Below are 23201 nucleotides of genomic sequence, written 5' to 3' on the forward strand. Positions count from 1 at the left end.
GTTGTTGTCACGTTTGCTCTTGATTCCGGGTTTCCAGAAAGCTTGAATTGTGCCTCGTAAGCATGTCTCTTTGTCGATGCCATTTTAGAGGGTCTTAATGCTGTATTCTTTGCAGAGACCGATAGTATTTATTCATTATTTGCAGCGGGGGTACGTACTCTACGCATTATGTACACTTCTCTGATTGGTTTACCGCCCCTACGTGTTTGATGTAAAACGTAAAATCCTCTGATTGTTTTTTTCAGGTCTACATATCACATCTACATATTACGTCCCTGTGTAGCCACACAATAGGGGGAAATCCTGTTTTGTTCATTTATAGCCACAGGTGTTTGAAATGAAATGTCCTCATTTTTATTACCTGTAGTACAAATCCTCATACAATATCATAAAAATCTGAAAGATTCGTAGATAAGACACACTGGACTATAGCTAAGCCACAGTGCAAAAAGTAGTGTCTTATAGTTTGAAAATTACGGTAAAGACTTTAAATAAGATGTTACATTTAAAATATTTCCCATTGAGTTGATCCATTGAAAAAATGTAAATGAATAAATGTCATCCATGCAATGTTTACAGTATTTTCAGCTTTACCCCTGGGAAGACAGTAAAATGTGTTTTAAACTTAGTGAAATGAAATGGAATGACAATGCGAAACCAAAATTAGATGGATTATGGTACAAACACTGTTTTTAGAACACTAGCTGGCATGAAAGCTAAGTAATTTTAATTGCTTCTATCAAGCAGCGACGAGGCTTTGTTGAGTGTCAAATCGTGCTGCTCCATCTCCTCTTCGAGGCGTGCTGACAATCACTTGTACGAACACGTCAGGTAGCATCACTGATGAAACACTTGGAAACCACTCCCTCAGGGGCTAATCTGTACTTGGCCTCAGTGAGAACAATTTGGGGCTCTGAAAGACACGGGAGGGGGTGGGAGATAATTTGGTATGGGCAGAGCGTGTATTATGAGAAAACAAATGGGGATTAATGACAGCAAATAAGACCGGAATCTGGGCGAGAAAAGCAGAATTCTGAGGTGGTGTGGGGGATAAAAGCTAAAAATAAATTAGTCTGGAAAGCTGTTCACGGTAAATTTGTCAAAGCCTTCCTTACCTGACCTCAGAATACGACTGTTTGTTTGTATACAGGCAAGATCGATGTGAAGGTGAGCGCTGAGGCCCTGAAGACAAACATGCTGTGTGGCAACGAAGTGGCTTCTGTCCCTGAAGTGGGCCGTATTGACACTGTTATCCGCAGCCTGTTGGTGGAGGTCAGTACTGGTCACATGTTACCAGTGTTGTACCTGAATCCGTTCATTGCATTGAACACAGACAGACTACAAAGGAGGTCAGGGGAGAAGCATCAGCCTTTTATGGAACCTTGAACCATGTTGTGTGTTGAATTTGGCATGCTGTGTTGTCTAAATCATTTGAGTTGAACATTTTCCATGTTTGTTGCTTTTGTAGGCTGAAGGAACACCTCAGTCAGTCAGTCACAATGCCTTCCTCTGTCCTGCAGGTACGTTTCACATCTAGAAATTGTCCAGAAAGTCTTGCAGTACACTGTTTAGGAGCTTTTTGTTTTACTAACATAAGAGTTTGCTATTATTTTGTTGCTGTCATTTTTTTCCCCACTACATATCAAAAGTAAATATTGTCATGGTCAAGGTTTGTATTTTCTCAAGATCATTTCTAAAATTTTTGGTTAACTTTGACAAACTTGTAACTTTGGTTGTACTTGATATTTAATCATGTCTTCACATCAAATAATCAAGAGAATCCTCACAATAAAGAAAAACAAAAAGGGAAAACAATCGATACTGTTAAACCTCTTCAGATGCTCATATCACTGATGAGTCAATTTGCTTTGGCAAAGTAGCTGCTGTATTAATTTAATATGGAGAATCCTATTATGATCTCATCACATCAAATTAATTTGTCCTATTGAATCCAGAGGAAATTATTTCTTAATGAAACTTTCCAAATCTTAGATTGTGGAGATTCTTCTTGAAATTCACTGTTATTATTTACTGTAGTAATTTATTTGTGGGTAACACACAATACAAAGAAATAAAACAATCAGCATGTCAATTAGCAATTAGCAACAAATAATTAGCATGTCAGCCTCACAGTTAGGAGGGTGTGGGTTTGATTCCAGCTCCTGCCCTCCCTGTGTGGAGTTTGCATGTTCTCCCCGTGCCCACATGGGTTTTCTCCGGGCTCTCCGGTTTACTCCCACATCCCAAAACATGCTTGGTAGGCTGATTGAGCACTCCAAATTGCCCCTAGGTGTGAGTGCAAGTGCGGATGGTTGTTTGTCTCTGTGTGCCCTGCGATTGGCTGGCAAACCACTCAGGGTGTCCCCCCACTGACTCCCCGATGACTGCTGAGATAGGCTCCAAACCTTGACCCCCGTGAGGACAAGCGGTATACAAAATGGATGGATGGATGGATGGATGGATGGATGGATGGATGGATGGATGGATGGATGGATGGACATAAATACCGTATTGGCCCGAATATAAGACAACCCCGATTATAAGACGACCCCCTCTTTTTCAATAAACAAACAATAAAAAGTTTGAAAAAAGACTTTTTGAACACCAAATTTAATTTTTATACAGAAAATAATGACTTCTGAAACAAATGAATAATAATAATATATTCGAGAGAAAAAGCATGTTATTTTGCCTCATTCAAATCATCCAAAAACTGTCTATCACATCTTAATATCTGAACATTTAAATATGTAAACTAAAGTGCAATCACATTTGTAAATGAATGGCTTCTGGTTTTTGAAATGTAAATAAACCAATCTACTGTGATAAAACAACACAATTGCAATAACTGCATTATCCATCAGAGTGAAGTCTAACTGCAGTCTTGAAACAAATCTGAATAAGGAAAAACACTGCAGTAAAATAATGCAAAATGCTACCGCTATTGTTGGGGAGCCTGAGGACTGTATAGGGGGTTGGCTCGGATGGTGATGCGCTTTTCGCCCCCGGGTGTCGGTCAGAACACAGGAGGGAAGACGTGGTTGCTTTACTGAACTAGAATTTGCAATTTCTGGAGAAATTGCGTGTGAAGGCGAAGAAGCTGAATATTTTTTGGGGGGGAATATTGCGGAATGATTTTGGAATGAGTTGAATTTCTCGAGAAACGTAGAATTTAGAGGTGAAAAACTGAATTTTGGGGAATTTGGTGGAATTTCAAAATTGAAAATGCGGAATTTTGGGGAAGTGGGAATTTGGGGAATAGCGTGGAAGAATATGAAGAGTTGAAAGCTGGAATGGGTTGAATCGGTTGAAAAATGTGGAATTTAGAGGTGAAAAACGGAATTTTGGGAAATTTGGTGGAATTTGGTGGAATTTCAAATTTGAAAATGTGGAATTTTTGGGAAGTGGGAATTTGGGGAATAGCGTGGAAGAATATGGAGAGTTGAAAGCTGGAATGGGTTGAATCGGTTGAAAAATGTGGAAACTAGGAATTTTGGGGAATTTGGTGGAATTTCAAAATTGAAAATGCGGAATTTTTGGGAAGTGGGAAGTTGGGGAATGTTGAGAATCTTTCCCAATGTGATGTGAATGTGCTGAATGGTGTGAATTTCAAACTGGAACGACGTGAATGTGAAATGTTGAATGTGCCATTGAGAATGAATGGGGAAAAATTTGTCGGAAATTTGGGAATTTTGCGGAATCTGAGAATTTTTGGAATAAGAAAAATGGAAGCGCCTTCACACAATTATTTGCAAAAAAGCAACAGGCACTGTGGCTCATAGGGGCATACAGGCAAACTGGCAAAAAGGTATAGAGCAAACTTGGGAAAACTACGGTTCAGTTTTGATTGCTTTACTGAATTATTGTATGTAAATAAATAAATAAATGAATAAATAAATAAATAAATAAATAACCATAAATGAAATACTCTTGGCAACACACCAAACTCAAGTCATTGATCGAGACAACAAAACACATTAGTTAGTCGCCGTGCAGCTGCGTAACGGCTACGATGCGAGGCAAACTTTAAGGAGCGCGCCGGAGCTGTCAATCAAACGGCGCGCACACGAAGCAAACCGCAATCGGACAAACGGCACAACAGTGGACAGAAGTAGCAATGAAATGTTTATACTCACTTTGTGTTGAAGACGCACATGATCACAGCAACATAGTCGATTATGAGCGCGCCGGAGCTGTCAATTAAACGGCGCGCACACGAAGCAAACCGCGATCGGACAAACATCCCTCCATCCATCCATCCATCCATCCATCCATCCATCCATCCATCCATCCATCCATCCATCCATCCATCCATCCAACCATTTTCTGTACCGCTTTGTCCCCACGGGGGTCGCGGGCGTGCTGGAGCCTTTCCCAGCGGTCATCGGGCAGTGGGCGGGAGACACCCTGAACTGGTTGCCTGCCAATCGCAGGGCACACAGAGACGAACAACCATCCGCAGTCGCAATCACACCCAGGGGCAATCTGGAGTGTTCAATTCAAAGTCAAAGTCCGCTTTATTGTCAATTTCTTCACGTTAAGGCACACAAAGAGATCAAAATTACGTTTTCCACCGTCCCACGGTGACTAGACACAGTATACAACACTCACATCAAATAGCACAAAGAGTAAAAACGAACAGACAAGAGCAACGAATAAGTAATAAGCAAATAACCCAAATAAATAAACAATAAATAAATAGACAAATAAGAGCAGCAAAATGGACCAAGCGCGCTAATAGCAGACAGCCAGATCATAGCGCAAAAGAACAGGACGTCATGTAGCACAGGATGGAGGTGGGAGGGAATTCAGGATCCGGACAGCTTGGAGTACGAAGATGTCTCTGAGTCTGGTGGTGCGGGAGCGCAGGCATCTGTACCTCTTCCTAGAGGGCAGAAGTACAAACAAAGAGTGAGCGGGGTGACTCACATCACACACAATCGCGGCCGCTTTGCGGGTGAGACGGGAGGCGTAAACTTCCTTCAGGGATAAGAGTAGAGCCCGATGATTTTACTCGCAGTGGTCACTATTCGCTGCAGGGCCTTCATGTTGTACTCAGAGCACCCACCACCCCACACAGCGATACAGCGATTGGGTCGGAAGGCAAAGGGGTCCACGGTGGGGGGAAGAACAGATCTGACGTGCGCCAAGGCAAGCCTCTCAAAGCACTTCATGACGATGGGGGTCAGTGCCACAGGGCGGTAGTCATTGAAGCAGGAAGGAGCAGGATCTTTCGGCACAGGTATGATGGTGGCAGCCTTGAAGCATGACGGGACGACGGCCTGCTGCAGGGAAATGTTAAAGATGTCCGTGAAGACATCCATCAGCTCCTCAGCGCAGTCCTTCAGCGCCCGTCCCGGTATGTTTTTCGGGCCCGCCGCCTTATGGGTGTTGATAGCAGCAAGCGTCCTCCTCACGCTAACGGCAGAGAGGCACAGAGGCTGCTCATCCGGACGGGGAGGGGTCTTCAGCGGGCAAGTGTCGTTCTGTGCGTCGAAGCGAGCAAAGAAGCGGTTCAGGTCGTTGAGCAGAGGGACGTCGTCCTCACATCTCTGCGGCGCGGGCTTGTAGTCCGTGATGGTCTGAATGCCTCGCCACAGGCCCCGAGCATCCCCGCTGTCCTTGAAGTGAGCAGTAATCTTGGAAGAGAACGCCTTTTTCGCATCTCTGATGCCCCGGGACAGTTTCGCCCTAGCTGATCTCACGCCTGCTTCATCCCCAGCCCTGTAGGCTTTGTCTCTGGCCTTCAGCAGCCCGAGGACAGCCCCTGTCAGCCATGCCTTCCAGTTAGCCCGAGTGACGACGTACTTTGTGAGGGTCACATCATCAATGCACTTAGCGATGTAAGAGGTCACAGAGTCAGCATACTCCGCAATGTCTGTCCGATTGTCGCAAGTGACTGCCTGCTTAAACATTTCCCAGTCTGTAGTGCCAAAGCAGTCCCGAAGAACATCAGAGGCCCCCTCAGGCCACACTAACTCGTTTGCGAACCGGCCTGGAAGTTCTCACTCTCTGTCTGTACGCGGGGGTAAGCAGAACGGTGACGTAGTCAGAAAGTCCGATGTTGGGGAGGGGGGTGGCCTTGAAAGCTCCTTTATGTGCAGTGTAGACCAAGTCCAGGAAGCTGCCACCACGCGTTGGAAAAGTAACATGCTGGTGAAGCTTTGGAAAGATTCAGGTCAGCATGATTAAAATCACCAGCGAAGATGATGAGACCGTCAGGGTGCGCCGTCTGCTGATCACTGACAGCCTGATACAGTTCATTAAGGGCCGTGATCCTGCCACTTCCAACGTTGGAAGGCGGGATGTAGAGTAAACTCCCTTGGTAGGTAAAAAGGACGGCACTTAACGATCAAAAACTCCGCCAGTGGCGACCAGTGTCTGCATACCACTACAGAGTCCCGGCACCATTCGTCGCGGATGTAGACACATATACCTCCTTCACGCGATTTTCCTCCTTTTTCAATGGCCCGGTCCGCTCGATAGCACGCTAGCCGCTCCAGTTGCACAGCAGAGTCCGGAATGTTGACATTCAGCCAAGTTTCAGTGAACACGAGCACTCAGCAGTTACTCACTGCCCGGTTTGTGGATCTCAGCAGACGAATGTAATCCATTTTGTTGTCCAGCGACCGGACGTTCGCCAGAAGAATGGAAGGCACAGCCGGGCGAGTTGGGTTCGCCGCTAGCCTGGCCCGGACGCCTCCGCGCTTTCCCCTCTTCTGCCTCCTCGCACACCGCTTCCGACGCTGCTTGTCCGGGGAAGGAGTAGCAGACGAGTCCGGCGTTGATTCAGGCCGGAGTAGTCCCAGTGACTTTAATGTCCCCGTATCAAAGTCCAAAACGCCGCAAAACTCGCTTTCGCCGATGTCGAGCAGAACCTGCCTGCTGTACTTGTAGCACAACGTAGCAAGATCAGATAAACACACAAAACTGTCTGACAAACACTTATTAAATAAACAAAACACCGATCGGTTGGGACGGAGAGAGGCCGCTGCGTGCGCACGCGCCGCCATCTTGTCATCTCTATGCAATTGGCCTACCAAGCATGTTTTTGGTATGTGGGAGGAAACCAAAGTGCCCGGAGAATACCCACGCGGGCCTGGGGAGAACATGCAAACTCCACACAGGGACCGGAGGTGGAATCGAACCCGTACCTTCCTAACTGTGAGGCGGACGTGCTAACCAGTGCCCCACCGAGCTGCCCCACAGTAGTAACAATGAAATGTATATACCGTAATTTTCGGACTATAAGTCGCGGTTTTTGTCATAGTTTGGGGGGGGGGGGGGGGGACTTATACTCAAGAGCGACTTATATGTGATTTTTTAAATTAAAAAATCCGCGATGTAGTGAAACCGCGAAAAACGAATCGCGATGTAGCAAGGGATTACTGTCATTTGAACTGCAAGTGACGTCAGCGGCGCGGCAGTTGTTTACATAAAGGACAAAGGATTCGATCACAGGAAGACGAAGATGACGAAGGGCCCCATGTTTGAAGGATTTAATGATTTGGAGTGACACAAGGTTTGAAAAACTTGTTATTTATGTTATAGTTATTTGAGATATTTTATTTCGTGTAGCACCTTGTATATGTTTTGATTGTTACAGTTAAGTAGTTGTCATTTGAACTGCAAGTGACGTCATCCGTGCCGCACAGCGGTTGTTTACATAAAGGCCAAAGGATTCGATCACGGGATGACGAAGATGACGAAGGGCCCCATGCACTACCGGCATCATTTGCGGCTTTGTTTGTGACACGGAGGAGGAAAAGTTTGAAGGATTTAATGATTTGGAGTGACACAGAAGGTTTGAAAAACTATTATGGCTTTTACGTACGCCCGATCCTTCTCGACGGGAGCTCTCTTTCACCTCCGTGGATGGAAGTCGGGGGCCGGCGCTCACCCGGGTGGCTGTCCAGGGACGGTGGATGGGGCTCGGACATGGATTTACGCATGCCCGGTCACGCTCTACGGAGCTTTCTTTCACCTCCGTGGATGGAAGTCGGGGGCCGGCGCTCGGCCGGGTGGCTGTCCGGGGACGGTGGATGGGGCTCGGACATGGCTTTTACGCACGCCCGGTCCTATTTATGGAGCTCTCTTCCACCTCCGTGGCTGGACGTTCAGTAGTTGTTGGCTCGTTGAACTCTTGTTTTGTTAAATAAAGAGCCGTTTACCAAACCCATGTCTTTCCTGGTACTTTGTTAACGCTACAATATAGTTATATATACTAGATCTGTGTGGCGCGTGTGCGCGGCGTTGTTGACATGAAGGAGGAGGAATTTGATCGATGGATTTAATGATTATGAGTGACACAGATGGTTTGATAACGTTGTTATATAAACCCACGTCTTTCCTGGTACTTTGTTAACGCTACAATATAGTTATATACTAGATCTGTGCAGCGCACGCTCTGCGTTGTTGACATAAAGAACGAGGAATTTGATCGATGGATTTAATGATTTGGAGTGACACAGATGGTTTGATAATATTGTTTTAATATGATAGTTATTTGAAATATACTTTATATATCGTTATATGGGTCTGTGGAATAATTAGAAATGCAATTTACAACGGGTCCAACGTCAGCATATGCGGCGCATACGCGGCAATGTTTACATAAAGCACGATCGATGGATTTAATGAATTGGAATGACTTGGATGTTTGATAAACGTGTTATTTATGTAATACTTACTTGGATAACTCTGAATGTTACGTCAGGCCCGTTCTCAGCTCCTCGTTTGTGTATATGTCACGTTAGCATACCGTATCGTTTAGCCTGTTTTTGCTGGTTCATGTCTGTTTTTGGTGTTGGATTTTGACAAATACATTTACCCCAAAAGTGCGACTTATACTCTGGTGCGACTTATATACGTTTTTTTCACTTTATTGTGCATTTTATGGCTGGTGCGACTTATACTCCGGAGCGACTTATAGTCCGAAAATTACTGTACTCACTTTGTGTCAAAGACGCACACGATCACAGCAACATACTCAGTCGATTATGAGCGTGCCGGAGCTGTCAATCAAACGGCGCGCATACGAAGCAAACCGCGATCGGACAAACGGCACAACAGTGGACAGTAGTGACAATAAAATGTATATACTCACTTTTTGTCAAAGACGCACACGATCACAGCAACATACTCAGTCGATACCAGCAACCTTTAACTTACCGCTGCGCACAAGTGAAAATAGATATAATGTCTAGACCCCGAATATAAGACGATCTTATTTCAATGCAAAAAACATCGTCTGATATTCGGGCCAAAACGGTATGTCAATTGGTAGATCTCACGTTGGAGATGGGTTCTTGTAGGTATTTAATAGGCTATTAAAGCACAAATGGGTAATATGTATTTAAATGATGATACTCATTTTTGTTGGCAGAGGGACCAGTGGAAAAGAAAATCTCTCTTCTGATGCCAGAGTTGTTTGTTGCGGGATCTGCCAGCGCCACCGTCTCAGTACTTGGTAAAAATAATCTGTTGTTTACACTCTCAGAGTCGGACTGCATGTTCATAGCACTACTCTTCATAGAAACCGCCCTAATGAGATTATTTGACCGAAGGTGACCTGATGGGCCGAGCCATTAAGAACCTGGACCAACTCCTGACAATGCCATATGGCTGTGGGGAGCAGAACATGTTGCTCTTTGCGCCCAACATCTACATTCTCAACTATCTGAAAAGCACAGGGCAACTGACGACTGAGATTCAAGACAAGGCAACACACTTCCTCAAGAGCGGTGAGTCAACATTCCCAGCACTGAAGAGGGGTTCGTAAAACAAGACTATCAAAAATGGATAGTAAAATGGAACAGTAAAATGCCACTTAGATTTTTCAGACAAAACTGATAAAATAACAGAAGGTAGTTTTAACCTACTAGTTGTATTTAACTTTTATGCACAAATTCTCGTAGCCTACAAAGATTAGATTTGTGCGTCAAACATTAATTTGCATGAATGAAGCTCAAATCGGTTAACCACAAATCGGTTAGGGCATATATGTGCATGGCTGCCATAGAGAATGTGACGAGTGTGTTCTAGGATACCAAAGGGAGCTTACCTACAAGCATGACGATGGCTCTTACAGCGCCTTTGGGAAGAGCGACGCGTCTGGCAACACCTGGTAAGTTGGCAAGCAGGGTGGAAGGTGTTTTGTCTCAGCAATTTACGTAAAATGACTGGTATTTGGGGGACGAAAAATAATAAATACTGTCTCAGTTGTGGAAACAGTTTTCGAGCACCTGGACGGTGAAAAGCATGAAACAGTTAAAAAAAAACAATACAACATATAATTATTTTTAATACAAAATAGAATGTTGAGGGATATTTTGGAAAAATGTGAATCAACAATTAACTAAGCACACTTCAAGTCTTAATGAAATGTAGGAACACACGAAGTATAAATATTTGACTATTCAACATTGGTTCTCTTGTGATGGTATCACTCATTCAAAAAGAAATAAAGTCGTGCATGATTTCACCCTTGCGTTTTCCACCATGTATGAAATTTACTTCATGTGTCTATGGAATGTTTATCAACGTGTTTTTAATATAAATTGCTCAGAGATGACTGCTACTACATTGTGGATAATTGAAAAGTCTGATTAATTCCTTTGCCAGTAGTTCACTTTTATTTTCTGTCACAATAATATTTGGTGTATTTGAGTATTTGTATTTGTATATCTCACTGATGTCACAATCAATGTTGATGATGATCTGAAAAGACCAAAAATACCAGAATAAATGATGTAACACACAATACGGTGCAGTTGCATCAGATGTTACAGAACATTTTTAGTACTTAGTGCTTTGTTTGACGGTGACTTTATTCAGCTTAAAGTTCATGCTTAATTTGATACGAAACCAGAAATGGCAGCCAAGGAAGGCATAATGCACGCACATCTTTCTTTTTTGGGCACCAGAAAACATTTTAGCCATTTACTTCACGAGGCTGCTGCCAGAAAATGTTAATATTTGCTCTTAATGGGCTTAACGCACATCGCCTGGGGGGATTAAACAAATGCTTTGGTTTTCCTAAAAGAATGCTGGGCAGTTTAGCACTTGGTGAGTATGTATGGGGGTGGTTGTTATTGGGAACAAGGACTCAAGTGTCCAATTACATTAATATTTACCACAAAAGATTGGAGAAAACAGCTTGCATGAAGAAGCCAATGTAATGTGGGCAAAACAACTTTGACTGCGCTCATCACGTCAGACAGGTTTACAAGGGTTTTATTTGAACAACTAATCACAATAACATAACGTTACATTTACATGGCACCTTTCAAGGGACCAAGCATGCGTAAAAATAAGGAGGATTTTTCTTGTCTTTTATTGCCTCATGGTCTCCCTCTACATTTACTAACACTGTGCAAAAACCGATCTACCCTTAAAGCTAACACTGATTTCAAGTACTATTTCTGTTAATTTCTCTTTGAATATTTTCTGCAATCATAACAATATTGGAGTGTCACATTACGATGTTTAACTGATTTTGTGAATAATTTTGTTTGTACTCAAAGATGTTGCCGCCCCTCTGTCTGATTCAGCTGAACTCTCTTGTAGACCAGAGGCTTCATATTACACACAAGATCGTTGCGTAAATGTCCTATGGCTGGGTTTATTTTGGGGCTATCGCCACAGGCACTCTGCTCTGATTTGTTTTTAAAAGTGTGTGTGTCTCTGTCTAGGCTGACCTCCTTTGTGATGAAGTCATTTGGTGGAGCAAGGCCTTACATCTTTGTTGATCCCAAGCACATCTTGGATGCCAAAAAGTGGTTGTACATTCAGCAGGGGCGTGATGGCTGCATCAGATCTGTGGGGAAACTTTTCCACAATGGCATGAAGGTGATGACGCCAGCTTATAACCGGTCAGGGTTATAAAATCTGGCTCTCATCGTGAGCCTGTCTTTAGGCTGAACTGAAAACAAACTGAAATTAAGTCATCAGTTACCTGTTGTATGTTATACAGATGAAATATTTATTTTTATTTTGGCTTAATTTGTATTTTTGGTATTAGAGGAAGGCGCACTGGTTAGCATGTCCGCTTCACAGTTAGTTGGATGCCGGTTCGATTCCACCTCCAACCCTCCCTGTGTGGAGTTTGCATGCCCCTAGGTGTGAGTGTGAGTGCGGATGGTTGTTCGTCTCTGTGTGCCCTGCGATTGGCTGGCAACCGGTTCAGGGTGTCTCCCGCCTACTGCCCGATGACCGCTGGGATAGGCTCCAGCACGCCCGCGACCCCTGTGGGGACAAAGCGGTACAGAAAAAGGATGGATGGATGGTATTAGAGGAATCCAAAAGTAATTAAAATTATGCAAGTTATATTATATTAATATGATGGTACTTACATTAATTTACGTCCTACATTATTTAATAGGTAACTAGCTAGTAACAGTACCAGAATGCATTTTAATAGTAACCCTCTCAACCCTGGAAATGAATGAATGGATGCATGTTTCAATATCCCTTCAGGGAGGAGTGAGTGACGACGTGTCCCTGACGGCTTATGTTGTTGCCTCCCTGTTGGAACTGGACACCGACATTAAAGTGAGTCAGACGTCACTCCTATTTTGCAAACAGTTGACAGCAAACCTCCTGTGTTGTCTTTTACTGGGTCTTCGTTTTCAATGTGGCAACATAGGTGCGTATTTTTGTGTTGATCACACCTTTCCTGCTGTGGTTTTAGCTGTACGCCCTACTGGCCATGATTCTCTCAGAGCCTCTTCAAACTTTCATACAGAATAACGCAAGATGCTCATGTTTGTAAATTTTAAAAGCGATATCATTGCTTGGTTTGCACTCACTGCAACAGGGATTGGCATTTGATAAAATTGGGGAAACGTCGTATTTTTTCGGGTTTGGTTTTTATTTGTTCAACAGTGTCTCTGCTGGTTACATCTAAGTTAGCCAGTTGATTTCTTTTCAACTTCTAAGCATTATTTTTCTCCAAATTACCAACAGGTTGGTGACAAGCTGTTGTCAAAATACTCCAATATCACACATTACAGTGACTTTACAACTTTAAATTTATCAGTTCACTTTCTTGAGCAAATAGCCACCAATAACCCATCTATAATGGAAGATAAATAGGCTTTTCGAGCCCATAGTCTATGCGACCCACAATCGCCAGAGACAGCATAGCTTGTATTTTCATTTGTGGAGGCAGCAAAAAATCAATCAAAGTGATTTACTTAGTTGTATAATTTGAGATGTAATTGATGCACAGGCTCATAGAAGGTCATGAACAATTTCAATAGCATGTTTTCGATAATCAATTTCATACATTCAACCAAATTCTTAGCAGTCAATTCATTCACTTATTATCCCCATTCCTAGTTGCAAATATAAAGTGATTGTAATATATAATGCTGCCCACCTATAATCTTTATATACAAGTATTCTGTTTTTGTAAGTTGCCCAAACTATTTGCAGACAAGCCGTTCAGATTCAGGTGGTCTCACTCAAAAAGATCCATCTAGCCATCATTTTGTGAGTCCACCGTTGAGACCCTAGCTTTCTGTTTGTTTTGTGACAGGACCCTGTGATCGAGAATTGTCTGGGCTGTCTGAAAGAGGCAACCGACCAACTGGACAACTTGTACACCACAGCGCTGATGTCCTACACCTTCACCCTGGCTCGGGAAGAAGAGATGAGGAAGAAACTCATCACTTACTTGCACCAGCAGTCCAGTACAATGGGTACCTAACGTCATTACTCAGAGGATCACTTTCAAATCTCGTTTAATTTTTGTTGCATGGAAACAGCTATACGTATGTACATGGCTAAATTTACAGCTATTAACACAAGTGTAGCTCCAAAAATATCATTCAAAGCCTAGTTGGCTAGTATTGCAATTTTTACACCGCCCTATTCTATAGTTTCTATTGCAGTTGGCTTCATTATTGAATTGTTTGTTGGCTACCCCATGTGATACATTTTGATTACCGTAATTTTCGGACGATAAGTCGCGGTTTTTGTCATAGTTTGGGGGGGGGCGACTTGTACTCAGGAGTGACTTATATGTTATTTTTTTCACAAATTTTCAAAATCCCAAAATCTGCGATATCGTGAAACAGCGATAAACGAACCGCGATGTAGCAAGGGATTACTGTCATTTGGACTGCAAGTGACGTCACTCGTGCCGCGCGGCGGTTGTTTACATAAAGTGCAAAGGATTCGATAACGGGATGACGAAGATGACGAAGGGCCCCACGTACTACCGGCATCATTAGCGGCTTTGTTTGTAAGTGACACGGAGGACGAAGAGTTTGAAGGATTTAATTATTTGGAGTGACACACAAGGTTTAAAAAACTATTATGGCTTTTACGCACGCCCGGTCCTTCTTGATGGGAGCTCTCTTTCACCTCTGTGGATGGAGGTCTGGGGCCGGCGCTCGGCCGGGTGGCTGTCTGGGGACGGTGGATGGGGCTCGGACATGGCTTTTATGCACGCCCAGTCCTATTTTATGGAGCTCTCTTCCACCTTCGTGGCTGGAAGTCCAGTAGTTGTTGGCTCGTTGAACTCTTGTTTTGTTAAATAAAGAGCCGTTTACCAAACCCATGTCTTTCCTGGTACTTTGTCAACGCTACAATATAGTTAGATACTAGATCTCTGCAGCGCACGCGCGGCGTTGTTGACATAAAGAACGAGGAATTTGATCGATGGATGTAATGATTTGGAGTGACACAGATGGTTTGATAATATTGTTGTAATATGATAGTTATTTGAAATATACTTTATATATCGTTATATGGGTCTGTAGAATAATTAGAAATGCAACTTACAACGGGTCCAACGTCAACATATGCGGCGCATACGCGGCATTGTTTACATAAAGCACGATCGATGGATTTAATGAATTGGAGTGACACAGTTGGTTTGATAAACGTGTTATTTATGTAATACTTACTTGAATAACTCTGCATGTTACGTCAGGCCCGTTCTCAGCTCCTCGTTTGTGTATATCACGTTAGCATACCGTATCGTTTAGCCTGTTGTTGCTCGTTCATGTCTGTTTTTGGTGTTGGATTTTGACAAATAAATTTGCCCCAAAAGTGCGACTTATACTCCGGTGCGACTTATATATGGTTTTTGTCACTTTATTGTGCATTTTATCGCTGGTGCGACTTATACTCCGGAGCGACTTATAGTCTGAAAATTACGGTACTAATGTTCTTGTGACAGGGGGAACCCGCCACTGGAAGCGAGCAGGGGCCTCTGGGACAGGACTGGATTCTCTGGAAGTGGAGATCACCTCCTATGTCCTGCTGGCACTCCTCTCCGGGCCTACACTGCCAGATTTTGGTTTGGACTATAGCGCTGGAATTGTGCGCTGGCTCACAAAGCAGCAAAATCCATACGGGGGCTTCTCTTCCACACAGGTTGGCAAAGCTGCGAGCAGGATGGGGAGAGTTTTCTACCATCTGGGCAGACCTCTTGACTCTGTCTTCCTGTACACCTCAGGACACTGTGGTGGCCCTCCAGGCGCTGGCGAAATACGGTGCTGCAATTTACAGCGTTGAGGGCAGGACTGTAGTGACGGTGACGTCATTAGGAGGTCTGAACAAGGAGTTCATAGTGGACCAGAGCAATCGGCTCCTGTACCAGGAGGAGAAGTTGAGCGATGTTCCCGGGGAATATACCATTAAAGCCGAGGGACGGAGCTGTGTTCTGGCACAGGTATTACATCACCTCTTCTGTTCACAAATAATTACCAGTTGCTTTGCATCTGTAATTGTACATATCCCAGCAGTTGAATATTAGGTTAATACTCAAGAACTATGTGTTCGTTACCTAATGTTAGCCATGCCTGATCGTGGTTCCAAAATTAAGCCCGGATACTCAAGGACTGACATAAGAGACCATCTCTTGATTACTTCATTACTATGTAGTAATGATACCATTAAAAAACAAAATTATAGCGCACTATACATACTCAACAGTAAATATTATCCAATTTCTTCAGTACTCGAAATAGGACTAAATTGCGTTGAATTGAAAAAAAATGCTTTGCCTATGGAAAACAACGATCGGTTGATCCCTATTTTCTCATATTATGGACCAAACCAGGAACTGAATCATAATAATTTACTGTTTGTGTACTGTCAATTTGAAATATTGGCCCTTTTTTAATTGGAAATGGGCATTAATTTATCATTAAATGAATTGTTAGTTGCATATACAGTACCGTATAGTAAATATGTAAGTACATACAAAAAAAGGGTTTGCTTAGAAAGGCCCTGCAAAAAGCACTGAACAAATGACTTTCTTAGGGTTTATTAATTAACCCTTATTAAAGCTAAATAATTAGGCTTATTTAGAACAGATTGAACATTGAAGTCCATGTAGTGATTTGATTCCTACTACACCCCTGATTTTTGATAGTCTTTTTTCAACTTTGTGCATTTATGAGATAATGGTGTTTTTTAAGAGCATATTGATCCTGTCACCTTCCAGATTTCCATGCATTACAACATCCCCCCTCCTCCCGACTTTTCCGCGTTCAACATCTCCGCTAACACCATGTCAAAGTGCAACTCTAGCAAGCCGCAGCTCATCCTCTTTGTCCATGCCAGGTAAGTGTCTGCATGTCTTCTGTTTCAACAGATTAGTCATTTAACATTTTGTTCAATAATCATATGCATACAAAAGCCCTTGAAAGCATTTTGCGCCGAATTGTCTGTAATTAGTGTATGCTGTGTCCTTTAAGACACATTATAAAATCAACCATAAAATCAAGATCTGAAGAGTAAAAAATGTGTTTGCAGTTACCAAGGCAGGAGAGAGGAGACGAACATGGTCATCGTTAACATCAAACTCCTGTCTGGACACATTTTGGAAAAAAGCTCTGTGGAGTCAGTGAGTTCTTTTTTGTTTCCTTCAACAATCAAATATCTGTATCACCTGTTATTATTTGAATTACACTGAGAGCAGTCTCCTGTGTGATGCTCTAGTTAAAGAGTGACCGCTCAGTGAAGCGTGTAGACCTGGAGGAAGGTTACATCAACATCTACTTGGACGGGGTAAGAACGTTGTTGTTTTTTTCATCTATTAAATGTACTCATCTGAAAGCAAAGTGGAACTTCATAACTTAAGTACCTCTGCACTACCAATGCTTGAAATAAATAAATTGCATCCCAATTTGTGGGTCAACGTTCACATTTTGCACCGCATACAAACACATTGAAAATTAAAACTGCAACTGGAGCCTGTTACGTGCCACAACACACTTTCGTCACAATTTGCACGCGGCAAGTTGGACGCAAAAGCAAAGCTATTTAGTTAATGGCGCGGAAATAGGGAGACGGTGAATAGAGAAGGAAAATGTGAGGGGAAAAAATAGAGAAAATGTCAAAAACCATTTCAAACTGAAACACACGATAATGTGTAATCATTGCAGCAAAGCCCTTGCTCTCTGCCAAAGTCGGATGTGGGCACCAAAGTTTACAACAGGCATGTGATCCATGACAATTTCGAATGATGGCATTTCTATTACAACCTGCTGATGACGCTCTGTGACACACTACGCTCGGTGGTCACTCCCCTGTAAAAATATCCTGTTTGAAGCCTGTTTGCAATGGAATAGTACTTCTGAAAAATTGTTGTCCGTCCATCAATCGATTTTCTGAAATGCCTATCCTCACAAGGGTCACAGGCATGCTCGTGCCAGCTGACTTAGGGCAGTAGACGGGGGACACCCTTAAGTGGTTGCCAGTCAAAATCGCAGGGCACATGTAGACAAACAACCATCTGCACTCGCACTCACACCTCGGGGCAATTTGGAATGCTCAATCAGCCTACCAAACGTTTTTGGGATGTGGGAGGAAATTTAGACTCCGAAATTGTCCTACCATGCATGTTTTGGGGATATGGGAGGAAATTGGAGTACCCAGAGGAAACCCACCCATGCACAGGGAGAACATGTAAACACACAGGAAGGCGGGAGTTGGAATCAAACCTGGAACCTCTGCATTGTGAGGTGGACGCGCTAACCAGTCGATCACCGTCTCAATTGTTTATTAATAATAATTGAACATGGAAAACTATTAGTCTATTTATTCATTCATTCATTCATTTTCTGAACCGCTTTGTCCCCACGGGGGTCGCGGGCGTGCTGGAGCCTATCCCAGCCGTCATCGGGCAGTAGGCGGGGGACACCCTGAACCGGTTGCCAGCCAATCGCAGGGCACACAGAGACGAACAACCATCCGCACTCGCACTCATACCTAGGGACAATTTAGAGTCTTCAATCAGCCTACCAAGCATGTTTTTGGGATGTGGGAGGAAACCGGAGCACCCGGAGAAAACCCACGCGGGCTCGGGGAGAACATGCAAACTCCACACAGGGAGGGCCGGAGGTGGAATCGAACCCGCACCCTCCTAACTGTGAGGCGGACGTGCTACCCACTGCCCCACCGAGCCGCCCTGTCTATTTATGTATCATATAAATTTTGTTTTTTAAATATTAATTTTATTGGAACCAGCAGATGTATTGATCCATTTATGTGTCATACATTTTGCGGTTCAAACCCTTGGTAGAGAAGAGCAAGCTGTGCAAAAAGAATTGAAAATTGGAAAGTGCATTAAAGAGTTTAGAATAAAAGTCAAATTAAGTTCACCTGTAAAGAGTAGAGTCGTATCGCGGCCCTCTGTGCATTCTGACGCATGGAGTTGCCTCGCCTGTGACTCATCTGACAAGTCGGTAACGTAGAACGTAAACTGGGGTCAGCGTAAAGATGGGCACATTTTCATGGTGGGGCAATTGTCTACTGCGAGGTAGTGTATTTGGTAGACACTATGCCTTATTGCATGTTCCTGCCGTGCTCCCTGGCTCTTCTGAAAATTTGTTTATGGCACGGGTGTTGTGAAGCACCAGCCTGGGACAATCCTTCTGAATGGTTGTATAGAAATACATTTATGGAATGAGGTTGTGGGTTCGACTCTGGATCCGGCCCTCCTGTGTGGCGTTTGCATGTTCTCCCTGTGTATGCGTGAGTTTCCTTCGTGTTGTAGTTTACTCCCACATTCCAAAGACATGCATGGGAGGCTGATAAAGGGCTCCCAATTGCCCATGGGTGTGGCGTAGCGTGAGAATTATTGGTCGTCTCTATGTGGCCTGCAGTTGGCTGGCAACCAGTTAAGGGCTTATCCCACCTACTGCTCAAAAGACAACTAAGATAGGCTCCAGCACGCCTGCAACCCTTGTGAGCATAAACCGATTCATAAAATGGATGGTTGGATGGCGTGGAGAATCATTTTCATCTTAAAAATATCTTAATAGCACTCCCGTCATTTTGACGGGGGGGCATACACGGGCACACACTCTGGAGGAAAAGGTGGTCTCTAACTACCCACGTCACATGCACTACATTAAGCAGTTTATCGGTCAATGTCATGCATGGACCCCATTGAGTCTATTTCTGTCACTACAATAGCCACATAGCACCATAATAGAAGCGCAAACCCCTTCAGTGGAGTGTGGTTTTGTTTGCAGCTAAAGAAAGGTGAGACGGTGGTTTACACCATGACACTGGAGCAGGACGTGCCGGTCAGGAACTTAAAAGCAGCTGTGGTGAAGGTGTACGACTACTACCAGACAAGTAAGAGCCTCTTCTGTTACATTGTCTGTCCTATTTCTTAATGTAATTTTATAGGGCATAGTTTTATAACATTTATCCTTATGTGTGTGTGCTGCCTTGCCTTGTTCTGCGATAAAACTTGAATTGCCTCTCTCTGGATCACTTATGATTGTCTTAACATTTTTTGCAGGTGATGTAGCTGTGACAGAGTACACATCCCCCTGTGCAGAGAGTAAGTCACATGGATCTTGTTTATCGTATACTGTAGTAGAAATTGAAACCCCAAAGTCAAACAACTAGAAAAAAATGTTCTAGGCCGCAGCAAATGCATTTCATTCAGAATAACCTCAGGCTGTCAGTTCCTGGAGATTTGAATAATGTCCACCGTTTTAAAATACAATCATATCCGCACGCTCAGCGAGCACTTAAATCAGACAGTGCAAACACATGAAACAGGAATGGTAAGGGGTTAAGCTGCCGAGTCTACTCATGACTGTAATGAGCTGATTCCGATACAGACTCGCATCACATGGATTTAATGTAAAATTTGTAATTTTGTCACTACAACTCCTGCTTTTTCATGGATGGATGGATGGATGGATGGATGGATGGATGGATGGATGGAGGGAGGGAGGGAGGGAGGGAGGGAGGGAGGGAGGGAGGGAGGGAGGGAGGGAGGGAGGGAGGGAGGGATGGATGGATGGATGGATGGGATCTATAAAAAATGTTTGATGTCAAGCTTCCATGCTTAAAATTGAATTTCACTCAAATTAAATGGTAATAATTATTAAAAGATGATCATTCATTTTGATTACGCTCTGCAACATATACTGCCTGACCATACATAGGAACAAAGAATAATGGAAATTATTTTTGCGTTCCAGGTGACGTTATCAACAACCTTTAAATGAACAGAGGAGACAACTCAGATCAATATCTGGAAGATAAGATGTTCCTCAAACTTGGGAGATGTCTTTACTTACTTTTACTTACATTGATGTTTTGATTTTAATGGGAACCTTGCGATTGCAAACAATGTTCTTTGCCTCTCTGTGTTCCTTTAATTTAAAAATCTGAATTCACTTATTAGATCTTGCTGCCGCACCTCAACACTGGAAATCTTTTTTTTTTTAAACTCTTTTAACCTACTGGAACCATGAAAATCAGACCGTGCTCTGTAACACTTTCAATAGGATTGACAAATTTCAGTTTTTAACTCAAAGTGGAGGATGATACATACAAGGTACCAACAACTGTATAAAAAGAAAAACAATCAGTAGACAATACAAAACAAAAAAACAGCGTTATGTGTTCGTGGATGTATGGGTGTTTTAATATTTCTGTACCTTTCATTTTTAAAGTAGATTACATTCATCAATACAGTACCATACACAACTATAACAGTCATGAAATAAAATGGACAATAAAATAAACAATGGCATTTGTTTTGTTTGGGAGCATACTTCCATTCAGGCACCTTGCACTCCGTGGTGACCTCATCATCAATGTCTGGTGATTAACGACCTTCCTACACAGTCCTGCTGGTGAACATGCTGGTCATGTCAGCAACCCCTTGGGCTGCCCTGGAGGTGGGCGATATAGAGGCTGCCGTGTCCTTCAATGATGCGGCTCTGCAAGCATTTGCCCTCTTGTCTAAGGAACACATTTTGTGCTACAGAAGCCGCAATGCAAATAGTCTGGCAGAATCTCGTGTCAGGAAGAGCTTCAACTCCCACCTCCGGCAGAGTTTTTCCCACGTCCAGGGGGAGGCGGGGGACATTGAGTCCGAGAGGACCATGTTCTGCGCCTCCATTGTTGAGGCAGCCGATCGGAGCTGTGGCCATAAGGTCGTTGGTGCCTGTTGTGGCGGCAATCCCCGGACCCGCTGGTGGACACCGGCGGTAAGGGATGCTGTCAAACTGAAGAAGGAGTCCTATCGAGCCGTTTTGGCCTGCGGGACTCTGGAGGCAGCTGACAGGTACCGGATGGCCAAGCGGAACGTGGCTACGGCGGTTGCTGAGGCAAAATTCCGGGCATGGGAGGAGTTTGGTGAGGCCATGGAGAATGACTTCTGGACGGCTTCGAGGAAATTCTGGTCCACCATCCGGTGTCTCAGCAGGAGGAAGCAGTGCACAGTCAACACTGTTTACAGTGGAGATGGCGTGCTGCTGACCTCGACTCGGGACGTCGTGAGTCGGTGGGGAGAATACTTCGAAGACCTCCTCAATTCCACCGACACGCCTTCCATTGTGGAAGCAGGGCCTGGAGACTCTGAGGCGGACTCTCCAATCTCTGGGGTCGAAGTCACTGAGGTAGTTAAAAAACACCTCGGTGGCAAGGCTACGGGGGTGGATGAGATCCGCCCGGAGTTTTTAAAGCCTCTGGATGTTGTGGGGCTGTCATGGCTGACACACCTCTACAGCATTGCGTGGACATCGGGGACGGTGCCTCTGGATTGGCAGACTGGGGTGGCGGTTCCCCTCTTTAAGAATGGGGACCGGAGGGTGTGTTCCAATTACAGGGAATCACACTCCTCAGCCTCCCTGGTAAGGTCTATTCAGGGGTGCTGGAGAGGAGGATCCGTCGGGAGGTCGAACCTCGGATTCAGGAGGAGCAGTGTGGCTTTCGTCCTGGCCATGGAACAGTGGACCAGCTCTACACCCTCGGCAGGATCCTCGAGGGTGCATGGGAGTTCGCCCAACCAGTCCACATGTGCTTTGTGGACTTGGAGAAGGCGTTCGACCGTGTCCCTCGGGAGGTTCTCTGGAGGGTGCTTCGGGAGTACGGGGTGCCGAGCCAACTGATAAGGGCGGTTCGGTCCCTGTATCACCGATGCCAGAGTTTGGTCCGCATTTCCGGCAGTAAGTCGGATTCGTTCCCAGTGAGGGTTGGACTCCGCCAAGGCTGCCCTTTGTCACCGATTCTGTTCATAATTTTTATGGACAGAATTTCTAGGTGCAGCCGAGGCGTTGAGGGGGTCCGGTTTGGGGACCTCAGCATCGTGTCTCTGCTTTTTGCAGATGACGTGGTGCTGTTGGCTTCTTCAGGCCGTGATCTCCAACTCTCACTGGAGCGGTTCGCAGCCGAGTGTGAAGCGGTCGGGATGAGGGTCAGCACCTCCAAATCCGAGTCCATGGTCCTCGGTCAGAAAAGGGTGGAATGCTCTCTCCGGATCGGGGATGAGATCCTGCCCCAAGTGGAGGAGTTCAAGTATCTTGGGGTCTTGTTCACGAGTGAGGGCAGGACGGAGCGCGAGATCGACAGGCGGATCGTGCAGCGTCGGCAGTAATGCGGACTCTGTACCGGTCCGTCGTGGTGAAGAGAGAGCTGAGCCAAATGGCAAAGCTCTTGATTTACCCGTCGATCTACGCTCCTACCCTCACCTACGGTCACGAGCTATGGGTCATGACCGAAAGAGTGAGATCCGGGATACAAACGGCCGAAATGAGTTTCCTCCGCAGGGTGTCTGGGCTCCCCCTTAGAGATAGGGTGAGAAGCTCGGTCATCTGGGAGAGACTCGGAGTAGAGCCGCTGTCCCTCCACGTTGAGAGGAGCCAGATGAGGTGGCTCGGACACCTCATCTGGATGCCTCCTGGAAGCCTCCCTGGGGAGGTGTT

The 23201-nt window shown here is 44.5% G+C and overlaps 1 protein-coding gene across 4 annotated transcripts in view; it reads left to right on the forward strand.

The window, feature by feature from the left end:
* LOC147054879 (alpha-2-macroglobulin-like protein 1) overlaps positions 1–21025 on the forward strand; it is a 60284-nt gene extending 39259 nt beyond the window's left edge. For 3 of the 4 annotated variants that reach the window (XM_085915530.1, XM_085915531.1, XM_085915532.1), the window contains 16 exons: positions 1151–1272; positions 1469–1520; positions 9386–9469; positions 9567–9743; positions 10045–10126; positions 11694–11850; positions 12478–12552; positions 13541–13703; positions 15191–15387; positions 15470–15685; positions 16463–16581; positions 16774–16864; positions 16960–17028; positions 19500–19605; positions 19775–19816; positions 20469–21025. In XM_085915530.1, coding sequence (XP_085771656.1) covers positions 1151–1272; positions 1469–1520; positions 9386–9469; positions 9567–9743; positions 10045–10126; positions 11694–11850; positions 12478–12552; positions 13541–13703; positions 15191–15387; positions 15470–15685; positions 16463–16581; positions 16774–16864; positions 16960–17028; positions 19500–19605; positions 19775–19816; positions 20469–20491 — 1775 coding nt within the window. In that variant the 3' untranslated portion in view covers positions 20492–21025. Of the gene's footprint in view, positions 1–1150; positions 1273–1468; positions 1521–9385; positions 9470–9566; positions 9744–10044; positions 10127–11693; positions 11851–12477; positions 12553–13540; positions 13704–15190; positions 15388–15469; positions 15686–16462; positions 16582–16773; positions 16865–16939; positions 17029–19499; positions 19606–19774; positions 19817–20468 lie in introns of those variants that run through there. The other variant, XR_015066595.1, reaches the window with a different exon arrangement.
* The last annotated feature ends 2176 nt before the right edge of the window (positions 21026–23201 follow it).

Source organism: Syngnathus leptorhynchus, chromosome 7 (genome assembly GCF_054491065.1).
Source record: "Syngnathus leptorhynchus isolate UIUO chromosome 7, UIUO_Slep, whole genome shotgun sequence".
Lineage (NCBI taxonomy): Eukaryota > Metazoa > Chordata > Actinopteri > Syngnathiformes > Syngnathidae > Syngnathus > Syngnathus leptorhynchus.